The sequence below is a fragment of the Apteryx rowi genome, unplaced genomic scaffold (assembly GCF_003343035.1).
Source record: "Apteryx rowi isolate R43461 unplaced genomic scaffold, aptRow1 scaffold_958, whole genome shotgun sequence".
Classification (NCBI taxonomy): domain Eukaryota; kingdom Metazoa; phylum Chordata; class Aves; order Apterygiformes; family Apterygidae; genus Apteryx; species Apteryx rowi.
This window is the reverse complement of record NW_020451269.1, coordinates 124,079-141,184: the sequence shown is the minus strand read 5'-3', so window position 1 is coordinate 141,184 and position 17,106 is coordinate 124,079. Positions and strand designations below refer to the sequence as shown.

Below are 17,106 nucleotides of genomic sequence, written 5' to 3'. Positions count from 1 at the left end.
GACACCTGCCTCGAGGACACCTTCCCCCCACCCCTGTCTCGCGCGCGGCCCGCGGTGACGTCACTGGCGCCGGGTGGGTGGAAGGGAGGGCGGGGGCTGCGCGCTCAGGCCCCGCCCCGGCGCTTCCTCGCCGCCGCGCCGCGCCCGCCGCCGCCTGCTGGTAGCGCGCCCGGCCCGAGCCGCGCCCGGCCCGCCGCCGTCCCTAGCCATGGCCAGCGCCGCGCCCGCCGCGCCCCGGCGGCCGGAGGCGGGCGGGGAGCGGCCGGCGGCGCTGGAGGAGCGGAGCGCGGCGGCGGCGGTTGGGGATGCGGCGGCGGCGCAGGTGTCAGGCGGGGCCGGCGCGGCGGCGGCGGCGCTGCTGGGGGAGACGGGGCTAGCGGTGGGCTGCTGCATCGCGGCGGCGTTGAGCTGGGAGCGGCCCCTCCACAGCCTGGGCGGCTTCCTCTGCGCCAACCTGCTCTTCTGGTGAGCGAGCCGCGCCGCGGGGCCGGGTGGGGGCCGGGGCCGTCCTGCCCCGCCCGGCCCGGCCCGGCCCGCGCGGGGGGCCCGCAGCCCGGGCGCCTCCTCCCCAGCGCCGCGCCGCGGCTCGTCCCTGCGCCCCCGAGCCCCGCTCCGGCCCCCGGCCGCCCTCGGGTCTCAGCCCCCCTGCGCCCCCCTCACCCCCGCGGCGGCCGGGTGGGGGTGGGCACGGCGGCTGCTTGGTGCACCTGCCTCGTCGGGGCTTTTTTCCACCTCTTTTCTCAGCTTTCTGACCCCTTCCCCCAGATCCTTCAGTGGCGATGAGCCTAGGATCAGAGCCGGCCTGGGCAGGTGCAGCGAGCGCCCTTGAGAAGTTGCGTTTCTTGCAGTTGAGATGAGCAACGGGCCTGTGCTCCTGCGCAGAGTTTTGAAACCTCATTCAATTAGGCCTGGAGCCTGTAGCGAGCACCGTGCTGCTGCTGTGGGCCGCTACCACAGAGTTCACTGTAGGATCCAGGCTGTAGATGCAGAGTTAAACCAGCGTGTGCTTTTCCGAATTAGTGGCCTAGTTAGTGGAACCTTGGTGGGGTGTGGACAGTGAGGATGTTACTGCAGTGCACCAGGCCTGGTCTTGTTCTTGCCTGAGCCTTTTCTAGTCAGATACGCATTGCCTGAATGAAAAACAGAAATTATCGTAGAGATAGGCTCATTTTTGTTTGTATTTGCAACAAATCTTCTGTTTATTTCTCTAGAAAAACTCACCTTCTATGCAAAACTTCTCCACAACTTTCCCCTGGTCATAGTTTTTTCCAATGCCTACATTTTTCACTTCCTGATCTTCTGAAATTTTACTGTATGCCTGTGTGTCCATGTATAGTGATTTCTGTGCATATTAGGGTTCTGTCTAATAATACAGCCAAGGCTGTAAGACTGAATTACATTTTCTTTCTTGGGGTTAGACTTGCCTCCTTTTTCTTTCGAGTGAATAAGAAGCGAACAAAAGCGAAGAGGTAGATTAATTGTAAACTCTGCTTAGTTCTCTATAACCTTAGTAGTGTGATGTTTAAACATGAGATCCAAGTCATGGAAGGAGAACTCTTTCTGAAGCTTTGCGTCGCACAAGAAAATCTCCGGATGCAGATATTTTCAAAAACATTTTGTGCTCTTTAATCTTAAGAATAGTGCATTAATACCAGCCAAGAGTAATCATCCACAGAAACTGGAAACAAACTTTTTAAAGATTAGGGTAAACTGGAGTGTTTTCTTACTTGATTGGTGATGCCTAATTTAAATTGACTTTTATTACCAGCCTTGCCTTTAGGTATCCTTGATAAGCCCTTTCACTGAAAAAATTGTATGCTTTTGCTGTCATTTTCTGCATACTTCAGAGAACATCTGTTCTTTCAGCAATTTGGAAAGGTCATAATGCCGTATGTTTCTTTATGATAGCTCTAACAATCATCAAGGACAGCGTTTGACTGAATTCATTTCTGTGTCTTAAGGGGTGGCAGCTACTGGGCAACCTGTCTGCCATTCTTTGGTCCAATTTGAGCACAAGCAGAGTGTTGAACGCATGTACTATAATGCTTATAGAAAAATTCCTTTGGTGGCCCAACTGGCAGCTTGCTGTGTGACCAGTATTTGAAGTATTTTGATCAGAGTCTGTAGCTCGCTCTAGCCTCTTGTTGTCAAAATGAGTCAGAATGACAAAAGTCAGTGCAAAGGTTGCTTTAATTTTGGAGATGCTGTTGTACCTCAGCAGGAAACTTTCAGTCCTAGTGCCAGGGAGATCTGAGAGATAGAAACAGAGTAGAAAATATGAGGGGCATGTAAAATTCAGCCAGTAAAATTCTGTAGCCTGAGACTGAAGGACACCAGGAAAGGTCTTGTTAACAAATCTGTTAAATTTGACACTTTCAAAAGTGAAATGCTTGTTTAAATCTAGTTTCATGTTCCCCTGCTTTRGTGTTGCATCTTAAGTATTTGCAGCACAGTATGTTAGCTGGTTCTCCTTTTCTCTCTTGGGATGCACCTGGTCAGCCTGGGTTGCAATGACTCAGCCAGTCACTATTGATTCAGGACTGGGGGAGAGAGTTTCGTCTTTGCTGCCGGTCTGCGAAGTCTCTCTTCACAGGACTTTCTGCTGACAGGAATCTAGGCTGAAGAAGCATTTCCCAGTTAAAGCTTTGTGCACCTGCTCTTTCTTTGTCATGTGCCTTGAAGCGTCTATCGCATCATGCAGTGGTCGTGGCACTCCCAGTGTGTAGGACCTGATGTCTTGGTATTCCTCAAAGCTGAGACGTTTCTGTTGCCAAAAGGATGGGTGGGAGATTTTGCTTGCTATGTCAGCGATAAGGTTGGTGGATGAAAAAGGAAGGGGAGATAAAGTATAGTTTTACTGGTAGGAAGAGTGGCAATAGTTCCTTCTGCCTCTCCTCTTAATTTTGGTGGAGCTGTATTTCTCCCTCGCAGTTAATTTAGTTCTTGGATATAGTTAGCAGTTCAAAATACTCTGTGCAAACTGTGTGCAGTAGGAGCTGCTGAGAGTTGACTATTTCTCTGATGCTGTTGCAAAATCCTTTTTCATATTTGATTGTAACATCTTTCTTGTGAAAAGTCTATGCTATTGTATATGAATGCATTTTTGATGTTTAGTGATGAAATAATTTTCTTGTAGGTACAAATTATTTACTAATTTAATTTCATTCTGTTTTCCAAAACCCATTCACTTTTTGAAAATTCCTAATAATCCTCATGGACTCTTTTAACAAGGCTTAAGACAGCCGCTTCTTGATCTTGAACTTCAGGACCTTCTTAGACTAGGCAGTACTGTACTATACTTTTACAATTTCCTTGGGCTTCTAATTTAAGAGCTACACTAAACTTCAGAATCCACAAAAGCTTATGCGATGTGCTTAACTTTCATATTTTGAAGCATGAATAAACATAAAATATTAATTCTAATAAAATTTAGATTTTGTATATCAATATATTTAGTGAACTTAAATTTTGTAAAATTTTCTCAAAAATAAATGAAGCAAGGCAGGCATTTAAAGTAGAAAGAAATCTGATGATTGAAAAAACAGCCTTCACTTATCACCTCCATTATTTATTCACTGTGAAGAGCTTAAAAAAAAAAAAAGCCCTCAATTGAAAATTTTTAAAATAAACATGATGAGGGGTCAAATATGCATTATTTATCATCTAATTATCTGAAGCATGATTTGGATTCTACTTTTCTACTGCAGATAGTTTATAAACATAAGTCAAAATCCCATGGAAGAGAAAAAGATTTGTTTCCTATTTTACAAGCATAGTACTAAGAAAGTGAGTAGTTTGCCCAAGAGCAGAGAAACTCTGTGCTGCTGCTAGAAATCTAGTCCAGGCATTTTGAAGTATTAGACTGCTGACAAACAGCTTTCAATCTTAGGTTTAATCTTAAATAAACATTAACAGTAATCTTAGATTTTAGTCTAGTATGTTAGCTTAATTATTACTTTGTGCGTGTGGCTAGGGGAGTAATAACAGCTTTTCATTTGTATTGTTTCAATCTGTCATCTTAAATATTTCTATGAGATTGGGGGGACAAGTTTATTTTTCAGTAACTCCGTACTGTTTTATGTCTTTTCTAGTTTGCAGATATGTCCTGCATTTATAATATAATGTGTTAATTTCTGCAAATTCATCCTTAGCTGATGTCTTGCACCAACTCACTGGTTTCTTGGCAACTGAGGCGGTAGAAAGACTAAGATTCAATAGACCTTTTTTCTGATTCTGTTTTTTGTGAAGATAATTTATTGCATTATCTTGTTTGGTACTTCTGTAGTTGGCCCAAAACTGAATTTTCCTTTGTGGATTTTTGTATTCTTTTTGGTATACAAATCTGTATATTACTGCAAGTCTGTCGTTAACATCTCATGATGTTACTGTATTGGATGAACAAGTTACTGACAAACTGTGTAAACACAAGTGTCATTCCTTCTTTTAGATAGACAGGTAAGCTGCTAAACTTACCATTAGAGCAGCACTTTTTGTCACCATCCATACTCAGATTTCTTTTTTTGGTTTCAGACCTGATGTGTATTTTTATTTGATGGAAGAATGAATTAATTAAGAGAGGAGACAGTATTTTTTACATCTGAACTGGTGGTATGCATTGCATCAAATAAAGCCTGTAATGGGGAAGTTATTCCAGATGTCATAAAATGTAATTGCTATTTAAATGTTAGTAACAAAAACGTCCAAAATTTAGAGGCATTGTGGTTTTGTTCTTGGTTTTGTTTTGTTTTTTCCATATATAACTGTCCAATTTGCCTTCAGATTTGTCATTAAAATATATAGTTTCTTATTTGAAATCTCTGCTTGGCAATTGTAATGCTCCTCACGCAGAGATCTCAAAACGCTTTCCATTCGTTAGTTTAATCTGTTATGATATAAGAGAATAGTATTGGGCTAAGCATTTCTTCAGTTGTTTGCACAAGCTGTAAATAGTGTGACTAGTACATGTTTATAGATGACGCCCATCTATACTGCAAGATACATGCACATTGATAGAAATGTACATAGAGTGTATGCTTGTACATGTGTATGCACACATCTGGGTTTTTCTTCTTTGTCGCAAGGAAGGAATTGTTTTGTTTGACATGCTGGGTCCAAATTTTATCAGCTGTTCATAACTCTATACAAGATTGGTATCGCTGTGTCATCTTTTTCAGTTTCAAGCCTTTGAGGAGGGGAATGGTAAATTTCTGCCCACTATGCAAAACTGATCAGAGGCATCATAGGATCTGTAGTCCTCAGTGAACTCCTCAGTCTTACAGGTCATCCTGGTGAATTTCGTGTCCTGAACCTTAGGAGATTCACTACTTATAAACTGTTACCTTTTTTTTGATTTTGTTTATATTAGGAGGTAATCTTATGCTAGTGATCTTCTTCCTAGAAGGCCGACGGGGTGATCATTAGTATTTTTCAGTCAGTGTAGCTAGTACTGCATAAGGGTTGCAAAGGTGTTTGTTCTCCCTGTCATTTGTGTGGTGCCTTCTTTAAAGATGACTCACATAGTTCTTGTATGAGAATTTTTCATCCAAACCATTCCCCCTTACAAGCATGCCACCAGCTATCTTCAATAAGAAATTAGCAGACAGAGACTTTGTATTGATTGTATTGGTTATCTAAATTAAGCTTTTAATTCCACTTAACTCTGGAATTTTAATGAGTTCAGATCTTGAAATTGCAAGTAACAGTATACAAACAGTTTACTCCTTTTTGCTTTAATTCAGCTTACACAATAATTCAGCTGCTTCAGAATTTTCCTTTTTTTTTTTTCCTCACAAACATATCTTATGCTTTCACAAAAGGGCACTCAAATCTGTAGAAAACATATTAAGCAAAATTAATACAGAGAGAATTAATTTTGCCCAAATTTAAATCCTAGGGAAGAAATTATTTTGTCCAAAACACTTGCTTTCATTTATAAAATAAGGGGGAAATTCATCAGTGGTGGTGGATAGCAGGGTAGTCACCAAACTAAATTGACTGATGTTAAATGAGAATCATAACAGAAATCAAATAAAGCATAAAGAAAAATGCAGGGAAATGAACTGGTTTGGAGTAAAAATGGTATGGACATTCTGAGACCTGTTCATGGTCTATTGGCCTTCAGATCGTAGCCTTAAGAAAGGTAAGGTCTCCCAAGTGAGAAGAGTAGGTCTACATGTTTCTGTGAGAAAATGTTTTTCTTCTCATAGCAGATCAGATGCTCAGTGTGGTTTTGACTCTGGAATTTCAGTATTCAGCCATCTTTGTTGCAGGTAATCTGAGAGTGGCCTTTTTAGTGGCCTTGGGACTACTTTCTCAATGTCCAGAGAATCAGGATAGCATGTGAGTGAATAATTTAATGTACATTGTAATCCTGCATCAGACCCTAATGGTATATCCCTTATGCCTTAAGCAGGGGTAGTATAATAGGCTATGTGTTAACATATTTTTTTCATAATTATAATCTGTTAACTGTCAGAAAAAAAGAAGAAAGAAATTCTGGCAGAAGCTGTTTTGAACTTCACTATCAATCCATATGAACAGTTTTTTTTATTCAGATGCTAGCTTATGTTTCTTCTAGCTAGATAATCTTTATTTAATTTACTGTCTTCTATCAAGCTTTTGCAAAAAGCTTTTACCAAGCTTTTACCAACCTTGTTGGTGCTGTGGTTATTTTATTATATCCAGATACAATATGGTAAATTGACATTTGTTCTACTGGTTTTAAGCAAAATGATTTTTTGTTCTTTTCCTAAAAGGCATTCCAGAAGACATTTTCTTAAGTAATGGCAAAATTTAGATAGCAACACAAGTTGAAGTTGGGATTTAATTTTAGGGACTACTTGTTTTCACTCAGGCAGCTTTAACCTTGTTTACTTTTTCAATACGGATTATTAAAACTTTTGAAGGCTTTGGAGATAGAGAAGTGGAGCAGAAAGCCGAACTAATTTAATTTAGTTAGCAAAAAAAAATGTAAAGACATTATCACAACAACTTTTTAGTGACAGCTTGTATAGTTTTAGCTGGGAGATTGGTTTGCAAGAATGAAAATTGACATTGTTTAAGAGCCAAACAGTGTTACATAAAAACCTGGACAATTTACAGCATTTTTTTTTTCAATCAGTGAGAAGAAAACAGTTTCAATCAGAAGAGAAATCAAATAAGATAATTAAGGAACTGAGGCAAATCAAGCTTTGCTGAGCAATTTAGGAGCAAATCCAGGATGAGGACTTTGCAGAAGATGGGATTCCCAAAGAAGGCAGAACAGAAGAATTCCAGTGTGGCTTCAGCTTATTCTCTCTTGCTAAAATTGATAAATTGATAAATTCTGTGCCTAAAGCAGTTGTCTTGAGAGAAATTATGATTTCATTGTGTTAACTCAAAATAATGAGACCTTTCAGACAATAAGTAGAGTTGTGAGAACAATGAAAGTTTTGGATGGATGTGTTATGCTCCATTGTACATATTGCAGGACTAATGAGAGCATTAAAGAAAAGGAGATTTAGGGCAGCATGGTAGAGGTGGATTGTTTAACATTAAACTGCTGCTACTGTATGAGAAAATGGGATTAAGATTTCTTCTGTGCTTTGCCAGAGTACAGGTTAATTAAGGGCATCTGGGCATGTTTCTACAAAAATAAGGGAAGCCTGGTTCTTTTATGTTATGACATGWTTCAGACAAAATAATTTTAACTTTCATGGAGATACCCCCTTTTTTACACCAATGTAATAGTAGCATTTGATGTCATGGTAAACTCAAGAAGGCATTTCATTTAGGTCATTTAAACTTCCTCCTTCTGAATTCTTTATTTTCGATGCATCTCTGAATGTAGTAGGTTACAGTAAATCTGATCTGCAAGCCATAAATGTTCTAATGTGGTTCGAAATGCTGCATTCCTCAGGAGGTTTTCTTAACAAACAGAGTGAGATAATTTTGCAGTGTAACGTTTTCTTATTGACTTGATCCCAAATCACCAATATGCTTCCAAATTTGCAAGCTTATAAGCAAATTTTCCTCTGGTGATTAAATGGAAAGCACTTTAAAATTTTCATTATTTTTGCTTAGAGAATTTTACTTTTTTCATTTTTATTTAAACATCTATAGAAAAGTCAAACTCTTGTTTCTTGTAGTTGGGGTAGAGAGAATATGCAATTTGAATTGCTCTCTTATATGTTACTAATTTTTARTTAATAATCCCATATAATTTCCTGGAAACGTTCAAGAAGTCTTTGTCTTTTGCCTTTGCCCTGCAACCTGTGCACAAAGAAACCTCTGATACAACTACTACTACTACTACATATGGCTGTCAAAATAATAGTTCAAGTTTGTGGAGGAAGGGAGTTATTTGATTACTGCAATATCTTTGTTTCTAATAAATTCCTGAAGGTTTTCTAAAGAACTACTGTCCAGGTTCTGTTTGATTTGATATGTGCTTTCTGGCTGAACAAATATGATCCTAATCTCTTGAATAAAACCTGACAAATAAGCCTTTTGAATAAGAGGTTGATGACTGAGTTGTCTTTGTCTTTACAAAGAAAGAATTAAAGAGAATTCTCCAAGTTTTAGAACAGTACTCATGCCTCTTCCCTTAAAAAAATTTTTTTTTGTACTTGCTGATGGAATTTTTAGTCTTTTGGTGCTGTCCTAGCAAAGACTCTTTGGTTTACCTATGGGTCATGAATCACCTACTTTAGAGTTCTTCCTCCCACTCCTGTTGGAATATTTCATTACAAATCTTAGATATCTATGTTCTCTGTTGGATGGCATTGATACTTAGAGAAAATTTTAGGTGTAAGCAGTCCTTCTTCCTAATTTACATCTGTACAGAGGCTTATAGTTTTCTCCCCTAAATGAAACGTAATTTAAAACATTTTTAAGGTACATGCATTAAGAAGCATTTCATTACAGTAATTCACATGTTTTTGGTTAAACAGATAAATAGCTGTTTGTCTTCAGTTGCCAGGCACCACTGAAAGTCATGGTGTGCATATTTTAAATCCGGATTAACATGTTATGATTTCTTTTGAAAATGGGAGATGTGAAGTAAATATTCTTAGTGTTTTCTTGAAATGATTTTATCCAACAAATTGCTAGGAGTTGTAACAACAAATTGTAGAGATAAGCAGGGTTATTTCTTAGAAATTATAAAGTTTTTGTTCATTTTAAAATTTTTGACAGTACATATGCCAATATCTTCTTTCACACAAGAACTCGTTATGTGTAATATATTTCCCTCTCTGCAACAGGGAAACAGTTTATGGTGTCCGAGACATGCAGATTGACAGTTAAATACCATATAAGCACATGTATGAACAGCAAATTTTGCCAAAAAGTGAATTTTAGAAGAGCTGATTGCAAAAATATTTCCTTTTAAAGCATGCATAACTTGTTCTATCTAAATTGGGTATTTATAATATTTGTGCAGGGATGTGGAAAGGATTTTTGCACTGTAATTCTTGAACAAGTTTCCAAATAATCTTTGACTTAGACCAGAATACCTTAAGGGAACAACAGGAAAAATACTGGATTATTGAGTTTGAGATTTTAATATTTATGGAATGCATGAATGTTAGCATGTGGATTTTAATATTTATAAGTACTGAATTTTAATATTTATGGAATATAAGATTAATATAAAAATCTCTTACATGTAAGATCAATTAATGTAGAAGTTGTAAATTCACATTTAATAGCTATAAAAGGCTGTTCTTGCAAATTTGGGGTGCCTTTTCAATTAGAGGATAGCAGTCAAAGTATTAAATTAGCTTTAAATAAAATATAGTTGAATTTTAATATGTATTATTGCTTCTTGATTCACAAGAAAGCAAACAAAATGTTCTAGTCACTGATCAGTCACAGCTTCCAGATACTGCCTTTGCAGTGTATTTCAGCAGTGTTCTTCAGGAACCATATTTCATGCTGTATTTGGGGGGGGGGGGATCATTCACACCCCACTCCTCCAAACCTCTTGCTTCTGATGGGCATCAGAAGTTGATGCAACCAGATTGATTGGTGCTGATCACTCTAGCAATAAGCCTGGAAGAGTGGATACATTACGCTCCAAGCAGGAAACGGTTACGACCACATTTTTTCCTTATCTACATGCCACCATTGCAGACATTTTTCTGAAACGGTATTGGGCTGTTTCCTGTAAGAGTAGGATTGGACATACTTTTCAAAATTTGACTGGGTTTAGCAGTAATATCCATTGTTAACAGCTTGTATGGAAAACTGTATTTGGAAAGTGTTTAGGGGATTTTTACCTTAGTCTTTAATGGGGAAACAAGTATATACCAACTTGTACTATTTGAAACACCATAAGAATACTCTGAATGGGCTCTGGTTTTAAAATGTGAATAGCTGTTAATTGAACATTGGACCAAAGTCAACAAATCACTCATGCAGCTGCTAAAATTGTGTTATAATAGTTGATGGTGAAGCAAAGCTCCATGTTTCTTCATGTCTGTGTTATTCATTGCTTTCATTTGTTTGTGACCGGTATCTCTGGAATTGGTATAAGGATAGATGGTTATTAAAAGTATACCTTCTAATGCTTTCCAGAAATAACTGGCTGATTGCTAATAATATTAATTATTTAGTTCTTGACAAAATATTTCCTTATGGTTTGTGTTTGCAAAGTAGAAGTCATTCGTAACTGTAGAATGTGTTGTAAAAATATACCCTCATAGCTAAAATAAGACTCATAACTTGCCAAATTATTATGATATTTAACTTTTAGAGCAATTTAGTAGGTCCTTGCCTTCCCTGTATTTCACAAGGACAATTAAAAACAGCTTATGCGGTGCTGTATAAGAGCTCGTTACATTTAAAGAAGGCAAGATTTTGTTGCAGTGTTTGCCTCTGAAATTTCTTAGCCGGCTTGTGCCACATCAGCAGCTCAGTGTGTCAGGTTTGTGCAGCTGATATTCCCAGATGGTCTGCACTGGGAGATGGTTACTTTTTGACAAATAGATCCAATGGATGATTTGTGGTGTTATTTAACATACCTTACTGGTATTGATTTACTGGCCATTCCATACTGTTACGAGTTGGAGAAGAGAAGAATGACAAGGTAGCTTAAGGAATGTTTCTATCTTTAGGTGATATGATGTTAGAGAATATGACCTCCAGGAGCAAATAAAGGGGCTCTTCAACTAGATTAGGACTAATATTCAGTTTTAATATGTTGGTCTTCTGCTGTCTACAGTCTTGCTTTTGCCATTGGGATCTCAGTTGCGTTGACTATTTTCTTTCCATATGCCCTCCACAGATGCAGAAAGCTTGTCAAGAAGATATTCTTTTTTGTTTTTAATCAGAGTACTATTCTTGAACTTAAACATAACATTTTAGAAAAAATACAGAAATTATCAAAATACTCAAAAGATTAGGTTTGTGTTTAGCAGTGCTGAATAGGCAGTAAATATTAATGGCAATATTTATTTATTTGTGTGACACTAAAAATAGAGAAGCAAGACTTGTTAAGAAAAGTATAGGATTTAAGAAAATGATGTTGTACTGTGTAATTGGCTGTAGGTAGGAAGAAATAGATATGACTGAAATGCTGGAGAGCAGACAGGGTAGCCTTCAGTGGAGTTTCAGAATGAGGTACCCCTCTTTTTTCAACAGATCTCTCATTTGTATGCAGTATTTATTTTAAAACTGCAATAGAAAGAGTTTGCCTCTATAAATCTGAAGAATATTTCTGTTTTGACTTTTAATTGTTAAAATCATTAAATTTGACTCCTATTTGTGCAATTTAAAATCATTTTGGTCCAGCTGCAATACAATCAGCAATAGAAACTGTTGTGACTTAAGGTGCTAAGTTCAGCATTTTACAGAAAAGGATTTGCCAGCTACTTTTAACAGAATGAAACAGAGTCATAAAATCAAAGTATAGTTCAGGTTGGAAGGGACCTCAGGACATCTCTAGTCCAACTTCCAGTCAAAAGAGGGTCAACGCTCAATTCAGAACAGGTTGCTCAGGACTTTGACCATTTGAGTGTTAAAAGTCTTCAAGGATGGAAGTACCACAATCTCTCTGAGCAACCTGTTCCACTACTTAATTATCTTAGCAGTCAAAAGTTGGTATCTCTCCTCTTTCATTTTATGACCATGGTTTCTTACTTTCCCATAATGGAGTTCAATAGCAAACTTGGCTCCATCATCTTGGTGGCTTCTTCACAGGTACTGGGAAAGCTGCTATTAAGTCCCTGCTAAGCCTTCTCTTCTCCAGGCTGAATAAGCCCAGGTCCCTCTGCCTCTCCTCACAAGGCAAGTGCTCCAGCCCCTGACCATCTTGGTGGTTCTCTGCTCAATTCATTCCAGATTATGAATGTCTGTCCTGTACTGGGAGATCCAAAAATAGATGCAGTATTCTAGATACGGTTTCATGACTGCTAAGTAAAGGGGAATAATCACTTCCCTCAGTCTGGCTGAACTCCTGTTGGTGCAGCCTGGTGTGCTGTGTTAGCTTTCATCACTACCAGTGCACTCATATTTAGCCTACTGTCAACCAGGACCCATATATCCTTTTCTGCAGCGTTTCTCCCCAGCCAGTGTCAATGCAGGGGGTTAGTCTGTCCCAGGTGCAGGACTTCACCTTTGTGTTGATTTTCATGAAGTTCCTTTCAGCCTCTTACTCTAATATGTTCAGCACAAAGGTCTAGGAGACCTGTTTGGTGAAGAGTGAAGAAAAGAAGGCATTAATTCACTTAAAGTGATTAAGTCTTTAGCAGGGACTGTTAATTCTTTTACTGTTAAAATAGCAATAGAGGCTTTTCTTGTTGCCCTTGATGTCCCTTGCCAGTTTCAATGCTAGCTGAACTTTGGCTTTCCTAACATGATCCATCCGTGCACAGGCAGTGTTTTTGCATTCTTTCCTTGTAGCTTCCTCTCACTTCCACCTCCTGATACATACTTTTTGTATTGAAGCTCAACAATGCCTTTCCTGTTTAGCCAGGTTGGTCACTTGATACATACACTCACTTTTCTGACCGTGGGGATGATTCATTCTTGTGCTTAAAGGAGGTTGTCCTTAAAGACCTGCCAGCTTTCCTGAACTCCTTTGTCTTTCAGAACTGCCTCCCATGGAATTCCATCTGCCAGTTCCATGAATAAGGAAAAGTCTGCTCCCCTGACATCCAGGATCTGTACTCTGCGACTCTTCTTTCTCACCCCCCTCAGGATCCTCAACTTCATTATTTCATAGCCACTACAATCAAGGCTGCCATTTATTACCATGTCTCCAACCTGTTCTTCCTTGGTCATAAACAGCAGGTTCAGGAGAGCATTACCCCTGGTTCTCCCAGAAGTTGTACCTGATACTCTTCAGAAATCTTCTTGAATTGCTTCCATCCTGCCATGTTGCCCTTCCAGCAGAGGAGGCTAAATCTCCCGTAAGAAACGGTATGTTATCAGAAGACTTTCTCAAATTGTTCAAGGAAGACTTTATCCCATCCTCCCCATTACAGTGTCTCTCTTACAGGCCTCTCCTCTGATCCTGACCTATAGGTTCTCAACCAGCCTGTCACCCCTTCCTAGGAGAGCTCCATATGTTCAAGCTGCTTCACATAAAGGGCAACCCCTGCCTCTTCATCTTCACTGCTGGTCTTTCCTGAACAGCTTGTATCCATCCATCACAGAGCTGCAAGTTGTGCAAGCTGTCCCACCGCGTCTCAGTTGTCCCAGTGCTGTAGTTCTGCACTGCATACAGAGGTTTTGTTCCTCATGTTTGTTTCCCAGGCTGTGTGTGTTTGTGTACAGGCACTTGAGGTGGGCTCTTTGCCACCTATCCTAACTGCGGGCTCTCTTGCTCCCATCACCCTGCGCTCACTTACTGCCTTATCTCTGTTCCCTTACTAAACTGCAAGCTGTTATTACTGTCCCTGACATACTGAGTTTAACACCCTTCTCACTATGCAGGCAAGTTCATGAGCACAGATGCTCTTTGTTAAATAGATACTGTCTCTCACTAGTGATCCTCATTCCTTAGAGGGACCATGGTCACAGAAGTCAAAGCAGTGCTTGCAACACCAGCCACACAAACAGTTGTTAACTTGCAGGTTGCTTCCACTCTTCAGCAAGCACTTATTCTTTACCTGTAGAATTGAGATGAACAACACCTGGGCTCTCATGTCCTTCACCTTTGCCTCCAGAGCTCTGTAGTCCCTCTTTGTTTTTCCTCTTGTTCCAGGTCTCCCTTGACAGTGTCAGTGGTGCCATTGTGGATGAACACCAAGAAGTAGAAATCAGAGGCCAGCTGAGCCTCAGCAGTCTCTCTGTAACACCCCAAATCCAGGCCACTGCAAGCAACAAACCTCTCGTTACAGCCTTTTTGGTTAGCAGCTGGGTGTTTCCATCCTCTGCAAAAGGAAATCTCCAGCCCCTAAAACATGCTGCCTCCTCTTTGTGCTAGTTCAGGCCCAGCTGGCTCTGAGACCTCACTTAATCTAGCTTGTTCTCCTGCATTGGTTATTAGAGCATGGTACCAGTTCTGTAAATTCAGATCTGAGGGCAGAGAAGGAACCCTTCTGCTGCTACCAGATGTGCTACTAGATATCCTCCATCTTGGGAGGCCATTGGTGAGGCCACTGTTTCCCCCAGCCCAAGGGAGAGGCTTGAGGCATTTCTTGCAGCCCCAGCACTGGCTGGCTGCATCCTCCCTCTAGAGCTCTGTCTGGGTGAAGGCCTCTGATGCACTGAGGATACTTTTTTCAGCTGATTCTGGGGACTGAGCGCTGAGGCACCTCATCACTGTTCTTGTGCAGTCCCACGTTATCTGGAGCAGAGTTTCTTGGCCTCCATCCTGCCCCCTGCCATGTAAACTGCCCTGCTAACTGCTGAAGTCATTATGTAAAATGCATAATTAAATGCATTGTTTTTACCTTTGTTTTTTCAAGAAAAGCTTCCCTCAAAATACCACAGGATTTCATTGGGAACAAGTCTTGTTTATGTCTCTGGGTAATAGTTGTTTCTTTCAACATCATTTGTGGCAGATTTTTGGTAGAAGAAATTGAACAATTTGAACTTTAGCCCATGTTTTTGTGTCCTCCTTAAAAAATAGAGCATAAAGGCTTGTTAATTAAATTGTTGATCTGTTGTTTTTATACTGACTAGAAATATTTTTGTACTGTATATGATGACGTTGTTTTGCAGCCTTTAAATTTTGGCAGGTGGGCATGTGTTTTAGAATAATTTAAGCAGACTCTAACTTTTTCCTTAAAGGGAAGAAAAAGATCTCCTAATAACTAACAAAGGTATTGCTAAAACTTTTTGTTAGTCTGGGCACTGTGCATTACAAGTTGCTCTGCATCATGTTGATAATTCCTATAAGAATTTTGAGTCCCTACTCTGCTAGCATAATATGTGATGTTCAGATTTTATCATATTGGCCTAAACTTTTGATAAGTTTGATAGATGTGCCTAAAAACTACGATGGGAGAGTATCAGTCACTGACTAGTAAGAGTTCAAGGACACAGTTGTCTGACATATGGCTCACAAAAAAAATTTTTTAATAGACTTTTCTAATCTCTATTATTGGAGCACCTGAGGGCCAGCACACAGTGACTGTGAATGAATTCATAAGAGGTGGTCTGTCTTGTAAATGGTACCGTCTAAATAAACAGTAGAGAAACAATGGCAGAAGGAGTGGGACAGCTAATAATCCTAAGGCACAGAAAGTCCAGTTCAGACAATTCAAAGTGCTCTGAATAACTGAAGATCCCTTATTTGGCTACTACACTAGCTTACAGATTTTTTCTTTTTCCTGAAAGCTTTGGAGCAGGAAGACTGCAGGATTTATAAAGTAGAATGACATGATTTGCATAGGAAGAATCTTTCAAAGAGGGTGTTATGTCCTTAATCCTTGTGTGCTAATCCTTGTCTGCATTAGTACAATTGTTTTTAACAGCAGGTGACAGCTGTGATTGCAGTGGAACTAGGAGCCTGATTTACCTGTGAATATAAACAAGGTCAAACATGTTCTGCATATGCTGCTGATGGGCTTAACACTCATAGTAAACAGATATATTCCCTTAAAAAATTAGTGTGTGTGTATATATACACACATATACAGGCATACACACATGTGCACACACACACACCTACTTCAGAATTGCTGTTTCCTCTCAAACTGTTGAGGACAAGCCAATGGTAACTGTTAAATCAGAACATACTGTTCGGTTCTATAAAGTATTATTGTACCAGCACCACAAAGAACCTATAGAATAGGTATGGTGTTAAACCCATATAACTTGAAGGCCTGCATTTGTTACAAACTTCTGATGTCCAGAAATCATATGAAAACTTTTTTGATCGTTTGATTTTTCTCTGCGGTGTCAACTCTTTCCCCTTCCCCCATTATCAGCAGGTTAAATCACAGAATCACAGAATGGTTGAGGTTGGAAGGGACCGCTGGAGACCATCTAGTCCAATCCCCCTGCTTAAGCAGGGTCACCTAGAGCACCTTGCACAGGATCACATCCAGGCGGGCTTTGAAAATCTCCAGAGAAGGAGACTCCACAACCTCTCTGGGCAACCTGGTCCAGTGCTCTGTCACCCTCACAATGAAGAAGTTTTTTCTCATGTTCAGATGGAACTGCCTGTGTTTCAGTTTGTGCCCGTTGCCTCGCGTCCTGTGGCTGGGCACCACTGTGAAGAGTCTGGCTCCATCCTCTCGACACCCTCCCTTCAGATACTTGTACACGTTGATAAGATCTCCTCTCAGCCTTCTCTTCTCCAAGCTAAACAGGCCCAGCGCTCTCAGCCTTTCCTCATAAGAGAGATGCTCCAGTCCCCTAATCATCTTTGTAGCCCTTCACTGGACTTGCTCCAGTAGTGCCACATCCCTCTTGTGCTGGGGAGCCCAGAACTGGACGCGGTACTCCAGATGTGGCCTCAGCAGGGCTGAGGAGAGGGGGAGGATCACCTCCCTCCACCTGCTGGCAACACTCTTCCTGAGGCACCCCAGGAGACCATTGGCCTTCTTGGCCACAAGGGCACATTGCTGCCTCATGCTTAACTTGGTGTCCACCAGCACTCCCAGGTCCTTCTCGGCAGAGCTGCTTTCCAGCAGGTCAACCCCCAACCTGTATTGGTGCATGGGGTTATTC

General features: G+C 40.4%; 1 protein-coding gene across 1 annotated transcript in view; it reads left to right on the top strand.

The window, feature by feature from the left end:
* The first annotated feature begins 208 nt into the window (after positions 1-208).
* Positions 209-17,106, top strand: part of RETREG1 (reticulophagy regulator 1) — a 74,102-nt gene continuing 57,204 nt past the window's right edge. The window contains exon 1 of the mRNA XM_026092291.1: positions 209-465. Within this exon, the coding sequence (XP_025948076.1) occupies positions 209-465 (257 nt within the window). The remainder of the gene's footprint in view (positions 466-17,106) is intronic.